General features: G+C 41.7%; 2 protein-coding genes and 1 pseudogene across 3 annotated transcripts in view; 2 read left to right on the forward strand and 1 right to left on the reverse strand.

Moving 5' to 3' along the window:
• Trappc11 (trafficking protein particle complex 11) overlaps nucleotides 1–216 on the reverse strand; it is a 49,114-nt gene extending 48,898 nt beyond the window's left edge. Inside the window, exon 1 of the mRNA XM_031339751.1 lies at nucleotides 101–216. The gene's annotated coding sequence lies outside the window, so the exon portion shown is untranslated. The remainder of the gene's footprint in view (nucleotides 1–100) is intronic.
• Nucleotides 70–20,641, forward strand: Rwdd4 (RWD domain containing 4). Of its 2 annotated transcripts, none has more exons than XM_031339752.1 (8): nucleotides 70–383; nucleotides 3,669–3,749; nucleotides 9,605–9,714; nucleotides 9,795–9,942; nucleotides 11,030–11,147; nucleotides 14,293–14,342; nucleotides 14,477–14,479; nucleotides 18,505–20,641. In XM_031339752.1, the coding sequence occupies exons 1-8, from the start codon at nucleotides 360–362 to the stop codon at nucleotides 18,535–18,537; spliced, it is 567 nt and encodes a 188-aa protein (XP_031195612.1). In that variant the 5' UTR covers nucleotides 70–359; the 3' UTR covers nucleotides 18,538–20,641. The 2 variants fall into 2 exon arrangements, with proteins under 2 accessions (XP_031195612.1, XP_031195613.1); XM_031339753.1 differs by having other exon boundaries at nucleotides 114–383; nucleotides 9,609–9,714.
• On the forward strand, nucleotides 16,030–17,733 carry LOC116069251 (annotated as a pseudogene).
• Nucleotides 20,642–23,269: the final 2,628 nt, after the last annotated feature.

Below are 23,269 nucleotides of genomic sequence, written 5' to 3' on the forward strand. Positions count from 1 at the left end.
GGAAAGTGTTCCTTTTCCTAGAGGAGGAAGAGTTAGGGGCGGAAAGAGAAGGAGCCAATAGGAGACGCGATCATGAGAGGGGGCGGGGCTTCCTCGTTACCGCCCATCGGTGGCTGGTCAGAGGTCTAGGTGTCCCTTAGCGTGATCCCGGTTCCCGTTCACACAGAACGCGATCCTGGGTTCCCAGCCCACAGTCGACTGCCGGTGGCTTGGTGCTGCCGAGGATCGGGAGCACGCGAGGTCGTTCCCACGGCTGCGAGGAGGGTTTCCCTAGACCGAGGCGCGGAAACGGGGTGCCCCGGCCTCCCGCCCGCTGCCCGCCCGTTCTTCGCGGTAGCGAACGCCGCGCGCTCTGTACGATGGGTGCCAACGAGGACCAAGAGGTGAGAACCCGGGGCTGGACACCCCTGTCCCGGCGCAGGTCCCAGCGTGGAGCACCCGGACTTCGCACGTGTCCTTGCGCTGTGAGCCTTCATCGCCTGGGTCCGGATGTCCCACGTTGGTGGATCCCCTGCCAGATAGCACTGGGCAACCGTGTGGCCAGCAAACTTAAATGGGTCATGTGAGACTCAGCCTCCCGCTTCCCTCATTTGTATTTTTTTTTTTTTTTTTTTTGCAACCGGGAGGGTCTCTCTAGATTTCCTTGCTAAAATGAGTGTCCTTGGTCCACGACCCTAGAGCACTTGGCTGTCCTTAAATCCCTTGTGTGGCTTAGCGCTTGTGTTATTCTGTCTTAAAATCTGTACGCCTTTAAATTTTAAAACTTGTAGTCTCGTAGAGAGGATTGAATGACTAAAATCTCAGGAGAAAAATGAATGACCCTGGTGTTTCGGTTTCTGCCCATAATGCTTAGTGAAGTCACTCCTCAGTCTGTTGTTGAGGGATATACAATGTTTTGAGCATCCGCGTGTCAATCAAAATTTTGTAGTCTGTGCTTTGGTTTTTGTTGTTGTTGTCGGTGGTGGTGGTGGTTGGTTGTTTGTCTTGCAAAATATCAAAGAAGGAATGGATTCTGTAAATCATCTGTCAGTGTACTTTCCAACTCTAAAATGTGTCCAGATGAGAAAGGAAAATGTCTCCAGTGCTAGCGTACCTAGGGCGGCTTGGTGAATGAGGTAGAATAAGGATTAGAAGTTAAATCCCAGTCGGCAGGGGTGGTGGGCGCCTTTAATCCCAGTATTAGAGAAGCAGAGGTGGGCTGATCTCAGAATTTGAGACTAACCTGATTTTCCAGAAACTCAGGCTCAAACAAAGAAGACAAATCTTAGGTAGTAGTAGACTCCTTGTGTAGTAGTAGATAAGTAGTCATTTGCTGTTTATTTTGAATATGTTGCTTAAAAGTTAACATTTGACAATGTGGATGTTAATAGAAGCTAGGTACAAATAGTCCATACCGGACCCCCACATACACAAGGTAATTGGTATATCTGAATATCTGCTAAAATATTCTTGCCACTTCAGTGAATCCGAATTATTAATGAAGAGACTACTAGTGAGTGGATACAAACGTAAATGGAGAAGAGGAAACTCTGATGTCTTTTCACACAGTGGATAACTAGTTTTAAAGTATCCTGGACATTTCTTAATAACTAGAAGAGTTTTGAATGGTTCATTAACAAATAAATGGTTGAAAACTTGAGGTAGTAGTTGTAATAGGGGCACTTATCAAAGAACTGCATTGTATCCCATAAATAAATACAATTTTTAAAATAGTTTTGTTTTTACATATATGAGTGTTTTGCCTACATGTATGTATGTGCACCACTTGGGTGTCTGATACCCAAAGAGGCCAGAAGAGGGTGTTGGGTACCCTGAACTGGCATTCTAGTCAGCTGGGAACTACCATATTGGTGCTAGAAATTGAACCAGGTCTTCTGGAGAGCAGCCAGTGCTCCTAATCCCTGAGCCATCTCTCCAGCCCCACTAAGTAAAAGTATTATGTGTCAGTTTGAAAATAGCTCTTTCACCCAGCAAAACACAATGTAACTCCTAACTGCTGGACCGCCATCACCTCGCTGAGGCCACCTCAGATGTAATGGATCAAAATTTCTGTGATAGAGTCCAGGAATCTTTGATTTCCACAGTGAAGTTTTATTCTTCCTCATGATACATGTCTGGATCTTTGAAGATAGTTTCCTGCCCAGTTTTGAAGGTGCTGGCTTTGAAAAATAAAAAAAAAAAACAACAAAAAAGACATCATATGTTTCCAGTTCACTTTTGTTCAGGTATCTTAGTTCCTTTGCTGTCCTGAATTGAGTGTATGAAGAGTCGCTTCCATTTGCCTCTGCTGAAATTGTTGCATCCCACTGTCTTCTGATTTACTGTCTGTCAACATCCACTTAGTGCTTTATACAAAGCAGTTCATCCCACATCCTATACTTAATATATTTAGGCATTAAATGCAATATTTAATGTAATAATGTTAATATTTACCCTCTTAAATATTATCATAACTTGATATAAAAGAACTTTGGAGGGGGCATCTTAATTCTTTCATCAGCTTGATTTATTTTTCTCATCATAAATTATCATTTTAATAGGCCTGTCTTCTCTTTTTGTTCTTGCCCAAGTTATTAATTAAAATATGGAAAGGGGTTAGAGCTGAAGTGACATTCTTGAATCCAGTTTGAATTTCTGTTTTTCTTTGTTGTTATTTTGTATCATCTTTGTTCTGATCTGTTCTGTAAAGAGATCCTTGCTGAAATCTAAAGAGACTGAGTCTGGTGCCTTTTTCTAAATAAAGTACAAAGTTACACTGAGAAGGGTTGTTTAGCAATCTCTTCTTGTAATGCTTGCTGGAGCTAAGGATTCTAAGCTCTCATGCCCTGTTTCCTTATGATCTAATCTAAAATGTGTACATGGAGAATAAATCAAGGTCACTTCCTTTAGTATAATTACTGACATCAATCTTTTTGAAAACTAAAATGGATACCCTCGTCTTTGTTTCTCCAAGACTCAGCTGTTACTCACAGTGATGATGGAGATTTCTCGTTTGTACAACCATAGTATTCTGAGAACAAATCCCAGGCAAGGGTTACTAATTAACATCTTTTCTTCTAGTCCTTGGATCATCTTGGATAGATCCTGTTCATTTTCTTTCTGATATTCTTCCCCCCCCCCCCTTTGGTTTTTCGAGACAGGGTTTCTCTGTGTAGCTCTGGCTGTCCTGAAACTCACTCTGTAGACCAGGCTGGCCTTGAACTTAGAAATCCGCCTGCCTCTGCCTTCCAAGTGCTGGGATTAAAGGCGTGCGCCACCACTGCCGGCTCTGATATTTTTCCTTGGGGCTGTTGTGTACTACTTAAGCTTTGGATTACTCTGTGGAAATGATAACAGGTATAACTGATGTTCTTCTTCAAATGGGAAATTATCGTGCTTCCTATTTCGCATTTGCAAGTATTTTCAAGTTGCTTTAACCTAAATCTTTCCTCTACAGTATAGAGAAGGAAGTATGGTAATGTGCTCTTCACAGGGTCTAGTCAAGAATTACCCCACACCTACCCTCAAGGTACTTATTAGTGTGGTTGGATCGTGTTTGTGTTTTGGGGCCAGTAAGTTAGGCCACATTTTACATGGACTAGGTAATGTGGATTTGAATGAGAAGCTAAAGTCTTTCTATTCCATGCATGCCACTCCACAAAATCCATTGATTTTTTTTTTTTTTTCAGATGGAACTAGAAGCTTTACGATCTATTTATGAAGGAGATGAAAGTTTTCGGGAATTAAGTCCAGTTTCCTTTCAATATAGGGTAAGTAAGACACAGCGTGTACAGCGCATTTGTGTGGTACTGAGAAGAATGTGGAGATCTGTCAAACCTGACTCTGTCTTTTTACTTAGTGCTTTAACTTTATTACATTCCCATATTTTCTGAAACTTTTATTTTTCTAAAAACAATTTGTTTTTATTATGCGTGTGTGCATATGTGGTGTACACAGAGACCAGAAGAGGGCATCATATCTTCTAGAGCTGGAATTACAGGTGGTTGGAAGTCAGCTAGGAAACTGGAAAACAAGCCAGAATCCTCTGGAAGAGCAGCAGCAACTGAGCCGTCTCTTCAGCCCTCCTGACACATTCAAAAGAAAATAGTCACTGTGACATTGCTACTGATAACATCTGAAAACTAAATATAGGACCTCTTATAAAAACGCACATATTTATATAAAATATATTTACATAATATGTTTATATCAAATATTATATAAATATATTACATGTATATTTTTAGTTTTATGTATCTGGTGTTTTGCCAACAACTATGTCTGTGCATTACATACATGCCAGGTGCTCACAGAACCCAGAAGAGAGAGCATTGGATCCCTGACCCAGACTCATGGACAGTTATTGTGAGCTGATATGTCGGTGCTGGGAAATGAACTTAAGTCCTCTTAGAAGGGTAACCAATGCTCTTAACCACTGAGTCATCACTCTAGCCTAATTCAGAACCTAGAAACAACAACAACAAAAAGTTAAAAACATTTTGACTTGATTATAAAATGTTAGAGATAAAAGAATTCTTAGGAATTACATAGTATTACCTTCTTTTTTTTTTGGTTTTTTGAGACAGGGTTTCTCTATATAGCCCTGACTGTCCTGGAACTCACTCTGTAGACCAGGCTGGCCTCAAACTCAGAAATCTGTGCCTACCTCTGCCTCCCAAATGCTGGGATTAAAGGCATGCACCACCACCACCGCCCAGTGGTATTACCCTCTTAAAGATGGCTTCCCTCAGCGTTAGCTGCCTAAAGTTTGCCATAGCTAATATTGATAGATAATCCTCAAACTTGAATGCATTGTACACAGTAACAGAAAATTAGTTTTCATTTGTTCATCTTCTTAAGACACAGAATATTATCTTATAGCCCAGGCTAGCTTTGAATTCTTAACCCTCTTACCTCAGACTCATAAGTATAGCTAAGAATTAAATTCTTTATAGCAGTGATTCTTAACCTTCCTAATGCTATGACCCTTAAATACAGCTCCTCGTGTTGTGGTGACCTCTCCCCCACCTATAAAATTACTTTCATTGCTACTTTGTAACTGTAATTTTTCTGGTGTCATGAATCATAGTGTAAATATCTGTGTTTTCCAGTAGTCTCGGGTGACCCTTCTGAAAGGGTCATTTGACCCCTAGATTGAGAACCACCACCGCTCTATAGCAATTCCCAGTTCTTCTTCATGTCCGACTGCCTTCGTACTGCCTCCATCTGTATAACAACTACAATTTGCTGTGACCAAATACCTGATGAAAGCAACTTGAGGGCCAGAGAACTAAGAACATTGACCACTCAAGCCGCAGAGCCTGAGATGGATCCCTAGAATCCACATAAAGGTGGGGTGATACAACCGATTTTCAAAGTCTTCGAAGTTGCCCTCTGTGTACTGTGGAACTTTTATTCTTCCACACAAGTCACACATACACAGTAATAATAAATAGATTTTTTTTTTTTCTTAAGCGTAAGAAAGGAAGACTTTATTTCGGCTCACAGTTTGAAAGGTACAGCTTTATCAGTGGCGGGGAAGTTGTGGCAGAAGGATCTTGTGTGAGGCTATGGTCATACTGTACCCAAAGTCAGGAAGCAGAGAAAAAGAACACTTGTGCCCAGTGAACACTCGCTCTCCTGACATAGAGAATGGCTCAGCCCATGGAATGGCATCCATGTTGGCGTAGGTCTTCCTGCCTCGGCTAACGTAACCTAGAGAAACCCTCAGACATGCCCAGAGGTTTGTTTCTGGGCTGATTCTAAATCCCATCAAGTTATATCAGGGAACTCAGAATGACCAAAGGTCATGCTGGACCCTTCTGTTTTAAGTCCAGCTGCCTTCTCAGATCTTCCCAGCCACTGTTACCTGTTCTTTACCAAAGAGGCTCTGAAGATTCTCATGTGCTTTCCTAAACATCTCCGTTAACAGTATCAGTTAAGTGCAATGTGAAGAATGGTCCCCGTTACTTACATTTGCTATACAATAGAGTGAAACATGAGATTGGAGATAGTATGTTGACAGTCAAAGGAGAAGAGCCAGAGTTCTGCCTCATTGGGTCCTCTGTTCTTGCACAGAGCAGTTTCGTAGGCCCCTAAGTGATGTCCCTGCCCCACGCTCCCCCCATGCTTCTCGTTCACACTGTACACCACCAGTTCAACATTTAAGAAGTCTTGCCATAGCCTGTTGAAAGAGGCTTCTGGGCCACTCTTGCCTGTAGAAGATGGCTCTAAGCTCCATAATCAAAGTCTACTTTGAAAAAGTGATTTATTTTTATTTTGTGTATATGAGTGTTTTGCCTGGATGTATTGTGTGTATGTGTATCGTGTGTTCCTAGTACTCTTAGAGGCCAAAAGAGGGCTCCACATCCCAGAGAACTAGGGTTACTGACTTTCGTAAGCTCCTGGAGAGTTCTGGAACCCACCCGCAGTCCTCTGCAGTACTGGCAAATACTCTTCTTCTTTGTTTGGTTTTTTGAGACAGGGTTTCTCTGTATAGCCCTGGCTGTCCTGGAACTCCCTCTATAGACCAGGCTGGCCTCGAACTCACAGAGATCCACCTGCCTCTGCCTCCCGAGTGCTGAGATTAAAGGCGTGTCCTATGTGGCAAATGCTCTTAACTCTGGAGCCAGGTAGGTCTCCAGCCACTCCAAGTCCTCCCTTTGTTATTGAGCTACCTCTGCCAGACTTTGTCACCTTTCCTTAGGCACAGCAGATTGCTAAATGATCTCGTTAGTATCTCCCCACCCTCCCCACTTAAGCATTATCTCTAGATACATTGTAACTCTTGGTTCCTCTCTTATCTCTTACCTCTGTGACTTCTCTAAGCTAAATGAACTTCTGAGACCCCTTTGGCCAAAGTCTCTGCCCTCAGTTTGAAGCAGACTTAATTTCATCCTTACTTTGTGCCTTGCTTTACTTTTAAATGTTATCCATTCTGCCTTTTTGTAAGTTGTTAGGTGTCTTTGAAGACAGGAGTGGCCCTTCCTCTATCTTTAATACAATGACACCTTGGTGATCTGTTTCTTTTTTTTTTTTTTTTTTTTTTTTTTTTTTTTGTATTTTCAAGACAGGGTCTCTGTGTATTCCTGACTGTCCTGGAACTCATTCTGTCAGAACAGACTGGCCTCAAACTCAGAAATCCGCCTGCATCTGCCTCCCAAGTGCTGAGATCAAAGGCATGCGCCACCACCGCCTGGCTTTTTTTCTTCTCCTTCTTCTTCTTCTTTTTTTTTTTTTTTTTTTTTTTTTTTTTTTTTTTTTTTTTTTTTTTTTTTTTTTTTTTTTTTTTTTTTTTTTGGTGATCTGTTTCTAAGTACGCCCTGAGGAAGGACTTGATTACATGAAGCTTCTATCTTCTCTCATCTTTTAATGTATTCATCATGCCTGTGATTGACTCATACCAACATATTAAGAGGACCTTATGTTTATTTGATGCCGTTTCTGTGCCTCAACTTACGTTGATGCTGAAGGTAGCTGAAAGTAGGAGACTGAGGATCTGGGCAGAATATAAAGGTGAAGCAAATACTAATTTGAGGTGAAATTTCTTTCTAATTATTTTTCATTTATTTTGTGTGAGTGTGTGTGTTGGGGGAGGGACACATGCATCCCACAGCACATGGGAGTTGCTTGTCCCCTTCCACTCTGTGGGTTCCAGGATCAAACTCAGGTCATGAGGCATGTGCCTTTCTTTACCTCCCCCCCGCCCCCGCCCCACCCAGCCATCTCACAGGCCCTGGAAGTGAAAAGCTTGATTCTAGCAAGTGTTATTAACAGATTAAGCGTTATGCTAAAATCTCTAGGCAGAGGTTGCTAGGAAACAGGGAGATGATACAGTTTTGTGTCATTACTGCACGGATTACTTCTTCATTACCTTTACACTGAAGATATTATCCCCGTTGGTGATTCCTGATAGGATGCAGTGAGAGCCACCTCTCCTCACCAAATGGTCTATCCAAATCTGAACAGAGGAAGTAGTTGTCTATATTTGGGGATGTTAGTCAAGAAAACTTGCCTAGACTCTTTCTCCCACCCCACCCCCCAAGACAGTGTTTCTCTGTATAGCTGTCCACTCTCTTAGAACTTGCTCTGTAGCCCAGCCTGGCCTTGAATTCAGAGATCTGCCTGATTCTGCCTCCCGAGTGCTGGGATTAAAGGCATGTACCAGGGCCTGGAGAGATGGCTTAGTGGTTAAGAGCACTGACTACTCTACCGAAGGTCCTGAGTTCAATTCCCAGCAACCATATGGTGGCTCCCAGTCTGTAATGTTATTTAGTGCCCTCTTCTGGTGTGTCTGAAAACAGCTACACTACACCCATAAATACAATAAAGGCATGAACCACCACATCTGGGTCTGGCCTAGACTCTTAATGTCATAAAAAGACTTAAAAAGCCCAGAGAAGGAGTCTATTGATATAGACGAGAGAGATATTACATGGAATTAAAATAAACCTTTGGTGAGTTTAGATTTCTGGGGTGGGAGTAGTATTAATTAAAGGGCACTTTAAGCATAGTTGGGGAATTTATAATATGAATAATTACTAGGTGAGATTTTTATATCAGTGTTGAATTCTTGGGGGCATGATGATTGTCTTTTCACTATAAAAGATATCCTGAGGGTTTTTTTCTCCCCCTTAAATACTAAAGACATTCCATTACTTTCAAATGCTTCAACCAAAACCAAAGTGGGGAAAAATCAGACATTTCTATGCTAGAGAAGTGACAAAGAAGCGGGATGTGGTGTTTAGCTAATATACACCAAATTGCTGTTTATTTGTATTTGTGAACTTAGCTATAATCCAGTATGTCATAGGATGTCATACATAAAATACCACTGGTTAAAATCAAGCTGAATTTTCAAATTTAAAAAAAAAAAAAGTAAATACACACCAGTGAGCGTTTATGGTGCCAGCTTAGCTTTTCCTTAAGATTAAAGATGTTTTAAATAAAAAGTTGACAAAACAGAAGACAACTTGTCAGGAATTGCTCTCAGGTTTCTGCGCCCCCCTCCCTGCCCCTTTGGTTTGCCTGTCTGTTTTACACTCCAGTTTCTGGTCTCTTCCCACTTGAACAGCATGCATCAATTTCCAAGTTCTTTGTGCCTGTGGCAATTTAGCAGTTAGAAACCTTCAAGGCAAGGTGTTTTAAATTTGTGAATAATTATTTCTTCTCTGTTGCCGTCTTTTGTTTGTTCCTTATAGTTCTCTGTAGCTCTATAGACCAGGCTGGCATCAAGCTCAGAGGTTCACTTGCCTCTGCTGATCCCCACCCCTTGCCCCCAGTGCTGTCACATGCAGCTCTGTGGTCATTTGTTCCTTGTAGTTGATGTCTATCTTCTCCGTTGGAAACAAAAAATATAAAATGTATCCTTGGTATTGAAACGCCTGCAGCTGGTTGAGAAATCCGCCATCAGCAGAAATGAAGCTTCCTGAAGCAGGGTGGCACTAAAGCAAAAACCAGAGTTGTTTATACTCCCCTCACCCTGGTCAGCCCTACCCCGTACCTTGGAACTTCTCAGCATATCATGCCCCTGATTTGAAAAGGAGTATTGGAAAGAATCATCTTGAAGATAGTAATTTGGTTCTCCTGATCACTTTCCGCAAGCCTAAGACTCCCTTTTCTTCAGATAGGCGAAGACGGCGACCCCAAAGCCTTCCTGATAGAGATTTCCTGGACAGAGACTTACCCACAGACGCCTCCCGTCATATCTATGAATGCCTTTTTTAACAACACCATGTGAGTAGTTTGGGTTTCAGAGCTGTTTCACCTTCTTCTCTTTCACGTAGCCTTGACAGTATGGTTTCTCTGCCCTGCAGCTCCTCGGCTGTAAAGCAGAGCATCTTAGCCAAGCTGCAAGAAGCAGTAGAAGTCAACCTTGGCACCGCCATGACCTACACACTGTTCGAGTACGCTAAGGACAATAAAGAGCAGTTCATGGAGAACCATCATCCTGGGAACTCTACAGTGAGTGTGCAGTTGGCAGCACTACATGGCTCTGGTCTCGGCCTGTTCTTTTCTTGTCTTTCTTTCTTTTTCTTTTTTGCTAGTTGTTTTTTGAAAATTAGGAGACTATGTTTGATGTAAACAGAGAATAACTTTGGGTTAAATGAGACCAATGAATCTCAGCTTTCCTCTGTTGAATGGAGAAAGTACAATTATGATCTGTCAATGTTCACTCTTCAGCAAAGGTTAAAATACTTCTAACCATGGAAATTGAAGTGAGCCATGATAGTGTACATCTTTAATCCCAGTACTAGGGAGGCAGAGGCAGGTCTGTGATTTCAGTGCCAACCAGGGCTCCATAGTAAGTAAGTTGCTGACTTAGGAAGGGAGGGAGGGAGGGAGGGAGGGAGGAAGGGGGGAGGGAGGGAGAAAAAGAAAGAAGAAAGGAAGGAGAGAAAGAAAGAAGGAAAGAAAGAAAGAAAAGGGGAAGGAAAAAGTGGGGAGGAAAGAAGAGGGAGTTGGTCTTGTTCTGGTTCCATTTGAGGCTTACCATGGGTTCAAATCCTCTCTGCACTACTTTTCTAATCCTACAACTTTGGCCAGCTTTCATAATCTCTGTGTGCCCAGTTTCTCAGTGGTTAAGTGGGATTATAATAGTGTCTACTTTAGACAATTATGGTAAGGCTCAAATAAATGATATATACAGTCCTAAGTGCTAACTTTGCAAGCCCAAATATTTTGAAGATTTTTCTTCAGGGAACAAGAAGATCTGAGGAGAATGTGTGATGTTTCTAAAGAGGCACCAATTGTGACAACAAGCCCAGTGGTTTAGACCATTATGCTGGACCCTCAGATCGTCAACATAACACGGGCAATCAGACTTCCTTCTGGTTCACCTGGGACACCCGCTGTCCCAGGGTTGTGCCCTTGAAAATGAGAGCAAGGCCAGTGATGCTCGAGGATGCCTGGGGCCACTGAGTGAATAACAGAATAATGCCTTTACTTTTGTAAATTTAGAAATCCACCATTCCCTCCAAGATGTAGCTGTTTTGGGTCTAATCCAGTAGGTTTTAAGGTGTGAGTCTAAGATCTGCTTCTGTTCTTGTAGACGCCTGTAGCCAATATCATCTCGGTTGAAACTCCCAGCACAGCCCCCTCAAGTAAGAAAAAAGACAAGAAAGAACAACTTTCCAAAGCTCAGAAACGCAAGCTGGCAGATAAAACAGGTTCGTGTTGTTGTTCTTTGTCTTTCTTACCCCAGGAAGTGGGTTGCTTTTACTGTGGTGGGGTGCTTGAAATGTTGAGGTTTGCAAGATGAAGTCTTTGTTTTGTGTTCAAGATAGGGTTTCTCTGTGGAACAGCCCTGGCTATCCCGTAACTCACTCTAGACCAGGCTAGCCTCAGACTTAGAGATCCGCCTGCCTCGACTCCTGAGTACTGGGTTCAAAGGCATACCACCACTGCCTAGCTAATTCTTTAGTCTATTCTTGGAGCATTTGAGTCAGAGCCCCATTGGTCACAGTACAAAAATACTGTATTTATTGCTACTTCAAGAGAATGACTCACAAAGCAATTATAAATATTCTCACTGAGGGACATCAGAAAAATAGACAAAGCTCATGTCCTACCTGAACACTGTAATATGTGGGATTTTATTTGCCTGTGTACTTCTAAAAGCTGTGTGAAATAGTTTCCACTTGCAGTCTGGTACTTCATTCCATCTCAGTATAGTTGTTTAATTTTTTTCCCTATAATTAACTTAATTATACAATAAGTCTTCAGAAAAGAATTCCCATGTATATGAAAACAGATTCCTCCAGAAAAGGATTATAAACTCCAGCTCAAATCAACAGCTATGTTTGGTCTCTTCTTTCTCTTAAGATTTGCAAATGGTTATCTTTCTGAATTTTCCCAATTAGAGAAAAGAAGAGCATTGTTGCATGTATATACACTTTTACATAAAGGGTTGTGTGGGTGGGTGGGTGTGTGCACGCTCGGGTGTGTGCAGTACTAATGGAAGCCCCAAAAGAATGTTGGAGCACCTAGCCCTGGAACTGCAGGCAGCTTCCTGATGTGGGTTCTGGAAACCAGTCTCTTATCCTGGCAGGGCAACACGTGCTTTTAACTGCCAAGTCATCTCTCCAGCATCTGCCATGTTTTTTATGGAGGGAGCATAGGTTTATTTTTATTTTATTTTGTTTAATATCTGTTGATGGTAAAATAAAAGAAACCAATATTGCAGTGAAATCATAACAGTTTGTGCTAAAAAAGACTCTGTGCTGTTCACCCACGTGTCAGGAAGTGGTAAAGTGTATGTAACTGAAGGAGAAAAAGAAATTAGCCATCGTATTCTGTTTTCTACAATCTGGGTTTTTGTCATTGGGAATGTTTTAGCATCTATGGCAGTCACTTTTCATACCTCACAGCCTATGGTAATTTTCATTAAATAATGTCTCCTCCTACTCCAACTCTTGTCTCTTTGATGATGCCCTACTAAGGTCTAATTTCCCTAAGATGATAATGTAGGAGTTTGTGACCGAGAACTTTCATGCTAAATAAAATTGACTAGCCTGTGCAACTAACTGATGATCCAACCTTGTGCCCACGTGACCTGTGACATAACATGCTTGCTGGTCTGAAGGAGACAAGGACCATTTCCATCAAAACCCGGCTTCTATAAGAATTGCCTTTACCTGGAAATCATTCATTTCTACATTATTTACTGGGAAGATAATAAAGGAGAATATGTCTTACCCGCATGCTTGGGACCAGAGTTCAGAGCCTTCCAGATCTGAAATATTTTCATACTTTCTGACTGAGCAGTCATAATTCAAGGTTTAAATGCTCCAAAGTCTAGAACTATTCAAAAGCTTTCAGATTTTAGAGGTTTTTTTTAATTTGTATAGTACTTGTTTCAAATGTAAATTTTTTAAAAGCTTCATAAAATGAGACGTGCAGCCTACGTGAAGAATAAGAAAAGTAAAGACTTTTGAAATAGAAGAATTGTCTTCATTTATTTTGTGCACATACCTGTCTCTGTGGGCACATGCGTACTATGGCATTTGTGTGGGCATCAGAGAACAATATTTGTGAGTCTCCCACCATGTGGGGCCCAGGAGTTGAACCCAGGTGGTCAGGCAAGCCAGCATGTACCTTCCCCTCCTGAGCCATCTTGCTGGCCCTAATATTGAAGAAATTTTAAGTAAAATGTCTATTTGTTAAATTGTTTTTGACTTTGAATATTAAAAGATGAAGACATTTTATAAAGCATGCATTTTTTTTCCTTTTCTTTATTTTCCTCTCATACAGTACACCTGATCGCAGTTTCTTCTCCTCCCCACCCTCCAGTCTCTCCCCTGAACAACCTCCCCTTTCTTCCAGATCCACCATCCTTCTAACTCCCCTCAGAAAAGAGCAGGTCTTCCAGAGACATAAACTAAATACTGTATAACAAGCTCCAATAAGACCAGGCACAGATTCTCACATCAAGGCTGACAAGGCAACCCAGTAGAAAGAAGAATCCCATAGGCAGGCAAATGAGTCAGAGAGCCCCCACTCCCACTCAGGAGTCTCACAAGAACACCAAGCCACACAAGTATATATGTAGAGAAGCTAGGTTAAACCACACCTTTTCATATGAGTCCTTGTGAGCTTTGTCCCAAGCACCCTCAACAGAGCATTGGTTTTCAGCCTTCCTGATGTTGCGATCCTTGAATACAGTTCCTCCTGGTGACCCCCAACTATAAAATTATTTCATTACTATTCCATAACTGTAGTTTTGCTACTGTTATGAATGGTAATGTATAAAAATCTGATATTTGACCTCTGTGGGGTCGGGACCCACAGGTTGAGAAATGTTGTGATAGACTGCTGCTCCTTTTGAAGAACATTAGATAGTATTTTATCAAAGCATGGCCAAGCTATACATAAGTTAACTTACAGTTCTCCTAGTCCTGAAGCCAAACATTTGTTGACACAGTCTCTCCTATTCGGAGTCGAGGGCCCTGGTGAGGCCCCCAAAGCCATGACAGCTCCTCACTCAGATGAGCACCGGGCTCACCCGAAGCAGGACTGTGCACCTGCGTGTGAGCAATATGTCGTCAGTCTGACTGCTTGCTTTCCCTTGGTAACCGGTTTCAACTTGACTGGATGTGGGGTAAAGGTGAAAGGGGGCATGTCTCCGACGCTTGGCAGGTGCCCCCAGGACTGTGCTTTAAGGTCCCGAAATTAATGAGAAACTGTTTTCTAAGTTAGGAGTGTGTGATACCATCTCGACATCAATGCGATAGTATAAAATGTATTCCTTGCTAGGCTAGATTCATTTACAGTTAGCCAGCCAGTTGTAGTAATGTCTCTGATTTTGTCCTCCAGATCACAAAGGGGAACTCCCTCGAGGCTGGAACTGGGTTGACGTTGTGAAGGTACAGCAAACTTACACTCAAGTCTTTCAAAGTTGTTAAAGTTACTGCCATCAACTAATGAAATGTGTATTCCTCGTTTTCCTTCCTGCTGCCCTCGGGATTTGCCGGATGTCTGTTGGCATTCTTGGATTCAGCATGTAAGTAATCTTGAAGTCTTTACTTTCTCTGTCTCCTTACTGTTAGAGCCCTGGAGCTGCAAGCTCGGCTCTCATCCCTTTGCCACACTGTCAGCCCAGGGTCAGCTTCTGTGGGGCAGATCTGTGTGAATCCAGCCACCTTCCATTGCGCTAGATCAGAAAGAGACCTGAGGAGATGGGAAGCAGCCTCTTCTAAGCCTTGTTTAGAAAGTGTAGCTATTATTCAGGGACTAGAGAAACTAGAGAGAGCAACTATGCGGCCCCGAATTTAGACCTTAACAAACATAGAAAGCTGGGTTCAGTGGCGCACACTTGGGGGAGAGAAACTGGCCAACCTCAGAACTTGTTGCCCAGCAAGCCTAGCCAAATTAATGATCTCTAAGTTTTGTGGGAGGCCATGTCTCAAAAAATAATGTGGAAAACAATCAAGAAAGACACTTGACATCTGGCATCCATTGCACACTCACACAAACAAATACATATACCACATTATACACAGAATGGTTGGATTGTTGCATTATAGGTTTATTGTTAAGTTTTTAATTTCTAAATGCAGCAACTACAACCAATATTAAAAACAGGACGTCTTTAATGCCTTCAATTACTTAGCAATATCCTTGTGTTTGGGAAATTTTACCCTTCATAGTTCCTGTTTTCTATATGTCTTAGTTAGGGTTTTACTGCTGTGAAGAGATACCATGACCAAGGCAACTCTTATAAGGACAACATTCAATTGGGGCTGGCTTACAGGTTCAGAGGTTCAGTCCATTATCATCAAGATGGGAGTATGGCAGTGTCCAGGCAGGCATGGTACAGGAGGAGCTAGAGTTCTACATCTTCATCTGAAGACTGTTAGTAGAAGACTGGCTTCGTGGCAGCTAGGATGAGGGTCTTAAAGCCCATGCCCACAGTGACACACCTACTCCAACAAGGCCACACCTACTCTAACAAGGCCACACTTTCTAATAGTGCCACTCCCTGGGCCAAGCATATACAAACCATCACATTTTTCTTTCCCACATTCTTCTTCAAAATCATTTTATTACATTATTTATTTTGTGTGGCTACACTCATGCTGCAGCATGGATGTGGAGGTCAAAAGACAACTTGGTAGAACTGGTTCTCTCCTCCTACCATATAGATCCTGGAGACTGAAAGGTGGTCAGGCTTAGCAGCAAGTACCTTTACTAGCAAAACCATCTTCTTAGCCATTTCCAAGTCTGTGCCTACGTGCCGGCTCGTCTGTAGGTACACCATGTCTGTGTAGGAGCTTGTGGAAGCCACAGGAAGGTGTCAGATCCCCTGGGGCTGGGGTCAGAGTTGGTTGTGAGCTGCCCAGTGTGAGTTCTAGGAACTGAACATGGGTCCTTCACAAGTGCGGCACGTGCCCTTAGCCACAGCCGGAGTCTCTGCAGCCCTCACTCCCGTGTTCTTAGTTATCAGGTACAGAGTGGGATTGACTTGTGGTGACTGGGTGGTTGGTTATCCTGTTCAGACTCATGTTTGTGTGGTTTGAGAATTAATTGGTTTCACTCCCAAATTTGCCAACTCTTTCCAGGAAAAAAAAAAACAAATTTAAAATTTGTTAAAGTATGGTTTCACACTTACAGTTTGTTATCTGTAGGGTGGCTTATTATAGCAATAATTATTTTTTTACCTCTTAAAAAGAATCAATTCACACAAGCACACATGGCTATGCATAGCACACACACATACACTACATGTACACTTTTTAAAAAAACAATGTAACTTTAAAAAAGAATTAATCTTTTGGTCTGGTGGTATAGGTCTCCATCCCCACATACATGCACATTACAGATAAAGGTACTCGCTGTCATGCTAGATGACCAGAGTTCAACCCCTACCTCCCACATGGTAGAAAAAAAGAACTAAGTTGCTCTCTGCCCCATCTACTGCGAGAATGAAGCCCATTCTCAGCAATCAGACTGTCGACATTCCAGAAAATATCGACATCACTTTGAAGGGGCGCACCATCACTGTGAAAGGCCCCAGGGGAACTCTGCGGAGAGACTTCAATCACATCAATGTAGAGCTGAGTCTCCTTGGAAAGAAAAAGAAAAGGCTCCGGGTTGACAAATGGTAGGGTAACAGAAAGGGACTGGCCACTGTCAGAACCATCTGCAGCCATGTTCAGAACATGATCAAGGGTGTCACACTAGGCTTCTGTTACAAGATGAGGTCTGTGTATGCTCACTTCCCCATCAACGTTGTTATTCAGGAGAATGGGTCTTTGGTTGAAATCCGAAATTTCTTAGGTGAGAAGTACATCCACAGGGTTCGGATGAGGACAGGTGTTGCCTGTTCTGTCTATCAAGCCCAGAAGGATGAATTAATCCTTGAAGGAAATGATATTGAGCTTGTTTCAAATTCAGCCGCTCTGATTCAGCAAGCCACAATAGTTAAAAACAAGGATATCAGAAAGTTTTTGGACGGCATCTATGTGTCCAAGAAGGGAACTATGCAGCAGCCTGACGAGTGAGGCCTCAGTTTCCTAGCTCCAGAAACAAGATCCTGGTCACGAGTACAATTTGGGATCTTTTGGGAGAATAAAAGATTTATATATTTAAAAAAAAGAAAAAAAGAAATGTTATACAACTTTTCCTTGAACCTCCACAGACACACCTGGGCACGCTCATGCACACTCACATGCACGTGTGCATACACCCACACACCGAAACACACAATAATGTGTAAATTTATTATTAAAACATAATAGCTTATCAGCTATTGATGTCATGCTTTGTTATATTGACACATGAATAAAATGGTGTCTGAAGAGTTAAGACCAAGGCCAACAGAGTCAGACTGCCTCGGGTGGGAAGCCCTCCTGTGCTCGCCAGCTGGATGGGACAACTGTGTCTCAGGTCTCACACTTCTAATGAAATGTGATAGAAAATAAGGCTCCTGGAGTTAATATGTGTTCATCAAAACACTTAGAACAGCACAAGTTACTGAGACAGCACTAGACACTTTCATTATAGCATGATTCATAGAATGTGATCAGCAAAAAAAATCAAGCCTGGGTGAACAAAATACTACCAACGATAGAAAACAGATTAGAAGGGTGTCATTCGTTTAATAAGCTACACCTTCTCTAAGAAATGGCTTGAGTCTGATTTATTCTTAGAAAGCTGCACCAGACCTTCCCCTATATAACCTCGTTCTGCTGAACTGACCTTTGGGGTTGCTTTTAAACCTGTTGGAAGTAATTTCACCTAGGAAATTACTAGAAATTTCACCTTAGAAATGGTTACTGAAAGACCCCTGGGGGAGACCCCCACTCAAATCTCTGGAGGACGTACACCCAAGAAATCACGAGAGATCACATCTTGATGTAATTACAAGAGGTATATTTTGATTTCAGGACGCCCTGGTTCAGCACCACACCTATCTCACGCAGGAGATAGGGGAGCCGACCACGAGGCTTGAAAGTTAGAGGTTTTTATAGGAAAAAAGGGTCTGAGGGAACAAAGGGATCAGTGTGGTCATACATGATTGGCTAGTTCAAATATTAACTATTACGTACAGAACAGAGTGGAAAATTCTTAAGGTTGGTGTTAATCTGAGTCAACAGAGCATCTGACCTTAAACCATATCTGAGAGGACCAGATGGTCCATTACTTAGTGTCTGCCAGGCACGTCTTTGCAGGCCTAGGCCTTGGACATGTCCTCGTTTGCCTAGACATGTTTTCCTCTATGTTTATAGTTTTATGTCTTCTTGACCTGCCAGCTCTTATGATATCTAACGACTTGTTTGCTCTTTCCCAGGCCTATGTGGCCAGTTTGTGATGGATTCTTAGGCCCATAACTTTTCTTCCTAGTCAGCACAGGTTTAAAGCTTTAATTTCTCCTTACAGTTACATATAGAAACAGTTATAACTTAGGCTCCCATGGCTTGAACTGTATTTCCGTTATTTATTTAGTTTTGATTCTCATTAGAAACAATGACTCAGATACTACTGGCCCTCTCCATTTAATACTTGTATCTTTTTTTTTTTTATCAGTTAAGCAAAACTGGCTCTAAAGACGACGAGTAGCAAGCGCCTGCCATCTAATCGAGAACAGCCTTTGGAAAGCCGCCCGGCTCAGCATCTCTCCTTACTTTTCTTTCTGGTACTGGGTGGCTTTTTACAGGACATGTTCTTTTGTGTGTGTGTCTTGAAAAACATAAGTGGAAAGTCCATGAAGAGGTTTGGCTGTCATAAATTACCTTCACAAACTTGCCTTAATAAAAGGTCAAAGTATAACTTGTTCAGAGTACTTTCTGAAGCCGTTGAGGTCATCGCCAGTGGATGGCTCCACAGAGTGAAGTCAGTGGTGACTTAACCATCTGATCCAAGTGATGTGATCATTTTTAAAGGCCAACAAAGCTGTGTTTGAACTCTCAGTTCAGTAGAGCCCAGTTCTAAGTCTCTGACATTCCGCAGCATGACCCATGATAGGCGTCACCTCCTTTTGCTTAGATAACAAAGCATAAGTTGCCTCAGAGAAATCTGAGTACTGGTGTTGGGCTTTATGTGATTCTCTTTGTAGTTCCTCTTTATTTTCAATAGTGAATTGTTTCTCCTTAATAAATTGATAGCTATTTATACTTTTGTCTTGGATTGGATGCAGGTGTGTGATCATGAGTGTTTTCAATTATGTAAAAGAATATAAGAAGAAAACTGAGGGGCTGGGGAAGTGGCTCAGTGAGTCACTGTGCAAGCCTGAGGACCTGAGTTCAGATCTCCAGCACCCACATAAAAAGCCGGGCATGCACTTGAAACCCAGAGCTGGGGAGGCAGAGACAGGAGGATCCCCGTGCTTGCTGGCCTGACGTCTGGCTGAATCATTGAGCTCCTGGTTCAGGTAGAGAGCAATAGGGGAAGACATATAACATAAACCTCTGGCCTCAACCAACAAGCACATATGCATACACCCATTTGCATACACATACAAATACCAGATACACTTGCATGTATGACCATACACCAAACAAAACAAAAACAACCAATTTGCCAAATACTTTAGAAAAGCATTTGAATAAGTGCTAGCTATTATTTTAAGATATTTTTCTTTGCTGCATAGGTCAGGATGACAGTATAAGATGCCTTAATATTTAATGTTTGTATTGTTGGAGACAGTGGTTTTAATAAATTCCTAATACTTGCTATTGTGATGTTTTGTTGTTGTTTAGTAATCAGTCTTGCAGTGGAGTGAGCATAAAACATACTTCAAATATAGGGGGGTGGATGCTTGGTTTTTGTGGAGGGTTTGTTTTTGGTAAGTTTGTTTTTTTATAGTGTCTTTTCAAGTATCCAAATGTGTTTCCTAATCTCAGTGTCTTTTCAATAATATATATCCAATCTTTGACATGCAGAACATTGTTATACATGCTTGGTTTTTAAAATCATTAGGAAAGGAAACTTGCTGTAGTTTTACTAGGAGAGGTATTGGTGTGTGTGTGTGTGTGTGTGTGTGTGTGTGTGTGTGTGTGTGTTACAGTGACTGTGTGTGCTTCCATGTTGTTAGAACACCAAGCTGTACTGTGTAGTTTATATCAGGTTTTAAAGAACAATTAACTTTCAAAAAAGTTATCTTAGCATAAGAGCATAAGAACAGATATATCGATGGATTTCACAGAGTTACCCCTTGGCTCTGGTTAAACTGTATAAGCTGTAAAGTAAGTGAGTTTGCTCACACCTGTAGTCACAGTGAAAAAGTTTGCTCATGCCTGTCTTGTTTTCTAGATGAATATTGGAGATGCCTAGCTTTTCTTTTCAAGCTTCTGTTTGTGCAGTTTTTATTGTCATCTTGATGTGTTAGATTTTTTTTTTTAAAGAAACATCTTGTAATAGAAAAAAAGTATTTTGTTCTGTTCTAAAGGTCATTTCTCTGGTCAAAGTTATTGTGGTTCTTAGATTGCAAAGAATAATGCTAGTTAAATGCCAATGAACTATTTTTACTCTTTTTCTATGAAATGTATAGATCTCTGGGGCAGATGGTGGCAATGTATCCCTTGTTACCGTATAAACACTTGAACACTTGCATCAAAAATAATGCTGATCTGATAATGCTCCCAGTATATTTTCTCAAAGTCTGTTTACTTAAAATTGTATGAGATGACATGACTAATAAGCAATAAAGTCTGAATTATAGTGATTTTTTTCTATATGTTTTGTTTCAAATCACTTCAGAAAGAATTAATAACTTTTTAAATCTGCAGTAAAATGATCTTATAGTGTGACATTCTGGGAAACATTCAAAGTGTCATATTCAAAGAAGAAATATTCCCAAAAAAAGCTCAAGAGAAAGTAAGGAATGCCCAAAATAAGTAGATGAAAATTTCAATGTGGATGTTAAAACAGTGTGAGCTTCCAGTCAGCCGAGTACTGGAAGTTACACCCAGATCTGTCTGCACACTTACTGGCTCAGATCCATTCTCCAACAGAGGCCCTGAGTAAGAGGTCCCACCTTGAACTTTGGTTCTGATGGAGGGCTAGCTATACACAAACACATATACTGTCAGTACACACTATGACCAAGAGTTACTACACACTTGGATTTTGTAACTGGTCTTTTACTATTTTGTGGGTTCTTCTTTCTTCCACCCTTTCAACCCCCTAACACTAGATAGAGGAGAGAAAGGAGAGGAGATGGTGTAATAGACTACTTCTGCTGCTTAGGGGCTTCGAGTTTCTTGGGGCAAGTTTGATCGATAGCAGGATATTTAATTTCTTCTTTCATCATCTTCTTTGCACACCACTACTAAACAAACCATGACCAAAAGCAACCAACAACCCACCTATCAGGGCTGTAGCATTTATATAACCTTCTGAAAAGTTCCCAGAATTCCAAACATCACACAATCACAGAAACTATCTGCAGCTGGCAAAACCACACCCCTGCCAGAGCATGAGACAAATCATAGTCACCTGTTTTCAGACAATCTGAAGCAGCCCCATATCTCACACCTAGTATTAAAACAAAAACACGCCGGGTAGTGGTGGCCAACGCCTTTAATCCCAGCACTTGGGAGGCAGAGGCAGGTGGATTTCTAAGTTTGAGGCCAGCCTGGTCTACAGAGTGAGTTCCAGGACAGCCAGAGAAACCCTGTCTCAAAACAAACAAAAAAACATGTACTTATTTCTATGTCTTTTAAACCAAAATTTCAAAATTCTCCCTACAGGATTTCAGCCCAAATCCTGGTCCCTAAGGGATACTTGTTATCCCTTGAGTATGAAATGAACCCCCACAGGCTCACATGTTGGAACACATGTTCCCCAGCCAGTGGCGCTGTTCAGAAAGATTGTGGAACTTTTGGAAAGAGGAACCAGCCTAGGTCAAGGCAGTAGGCAAGGCTAGAACTGTGAATTCTCTGTGGGCAGGCGCCCCAACCCCACCTCAAGCTCTCTGCTTCATTTCCACTGAAATGAGCATGTGTCTTAATGCTGTCACCCCTATGCCTTCCCGCCATAAGACCATCCCCTGAATCATGTCAAGGTAACCAAGGCAGTATGAAAAATACAAAACAAACTTTGACAAAAACCTCAAGCTATGGTTTTAGTTTACGATGGTACTGGGGCTGGCTAAAGGGCTCAGCAGGCAAAGGTGCTTGTAGGCAAGCCTCACGGCCTTTGTTCAATCTCTGGGACTCAAACAGTAGAAAGAGAATTGATACCTCTGATAGCTGCATGCTCTGTGATACCCCCACCACCACCACCACACACACACAAATTCATAAAATACTATTTAAAAAAGAAATTTTAAGTGGTACTCAAATTACGAAGGTATGTAGGCATGTGATAAAAATGATCACAAATCTACTCTAGAACAACCACATTCAACATACTTCTCCAAATAGATCCTTGTAGCACGTAGAATGTCTGGTCAGCCTCAGGTACCGTGGGCAATCTCACACCGTCCTCTAAGAACCTGACAAATACTTGAGTAAGAGCCACCAGGATATAGTGGCATTCCCACACCCTAAGTACTTTTTTTTAATAATTACTATTTTTATTTTATGTACATTGGTGTTCTGCTTGCATGTACATCTTCTGAGGGTGTCAGATCCCCTGAAACTGGAATTACAGACAGTTGTGAGCGTCACGTGGGTGCTGGAAATCGAAACCAAGGTCCTTTGGAAGAACAGCCGGGGTTCTTAACTGCTGAGCCATCTCTCCAGCTCCACTCCTAAGTATTTTAAATAAGGGAATTGCATGCATTTCAACAAACTTAAAAATCAGCAAGCAGGAATGCCCCATACAGAATTTGTCAGTGAAAAATGAAGTTACCGTGCAGGGGAAGCTAAGTCAAGCCAGATCAATACCCTGTTGAGTGAAACTAATGCTTAACCTCTAATTTAGATCTTTTTTTTCCTTTTAGATTTCAGCATTAAAACTTCATTCATCCCATATCATTTCTTCACTGGCCACAACAGGTTAGATTAACTAAATAAATCTAGCCAAGTTTCTGCTGAGTACTACAAATATGCCCAAACCTATGCTTTATTTCTTAGGACAAGTATGCAAGATTTAGGCAGTCTTTCCAGAGAATGATGTGGTAGTCAGAAAAACAATAAACTTACAACTGTGTATGGTGTCTCATGCTCTGTGTGTTTGAGGAGCAAAGGCGGTTAGGGATTATGCCGAGTTGGAGGCCAGTGTGGGCTACAAAGAGCCTGTTTAAAAATAGGAAGTTTTGCCGGGCAGTGATGGCGCACACCTTTAATCCCAGCATTTGAGAGGCAGAGGCAGGTGGGTTTCTGAGTTCGAGGCCAGCCTGGTCTAC

This window comes from Mastomys coucha, unplaced genomic scaffold (assembly GCF_008632895.1).
Source record: "Mastomys coucha isolate ucsf_1 unplaced genomic scaffold, UCSF_Mcou_1 pScaffold22, whole genome shotgun sequence".
NCBI classification, from domain to species: Eukaryota; Metazoa; Chordata; class Mammalia; order Rodentia; family Muridae; genus Mastomys; species Mastomys coucha.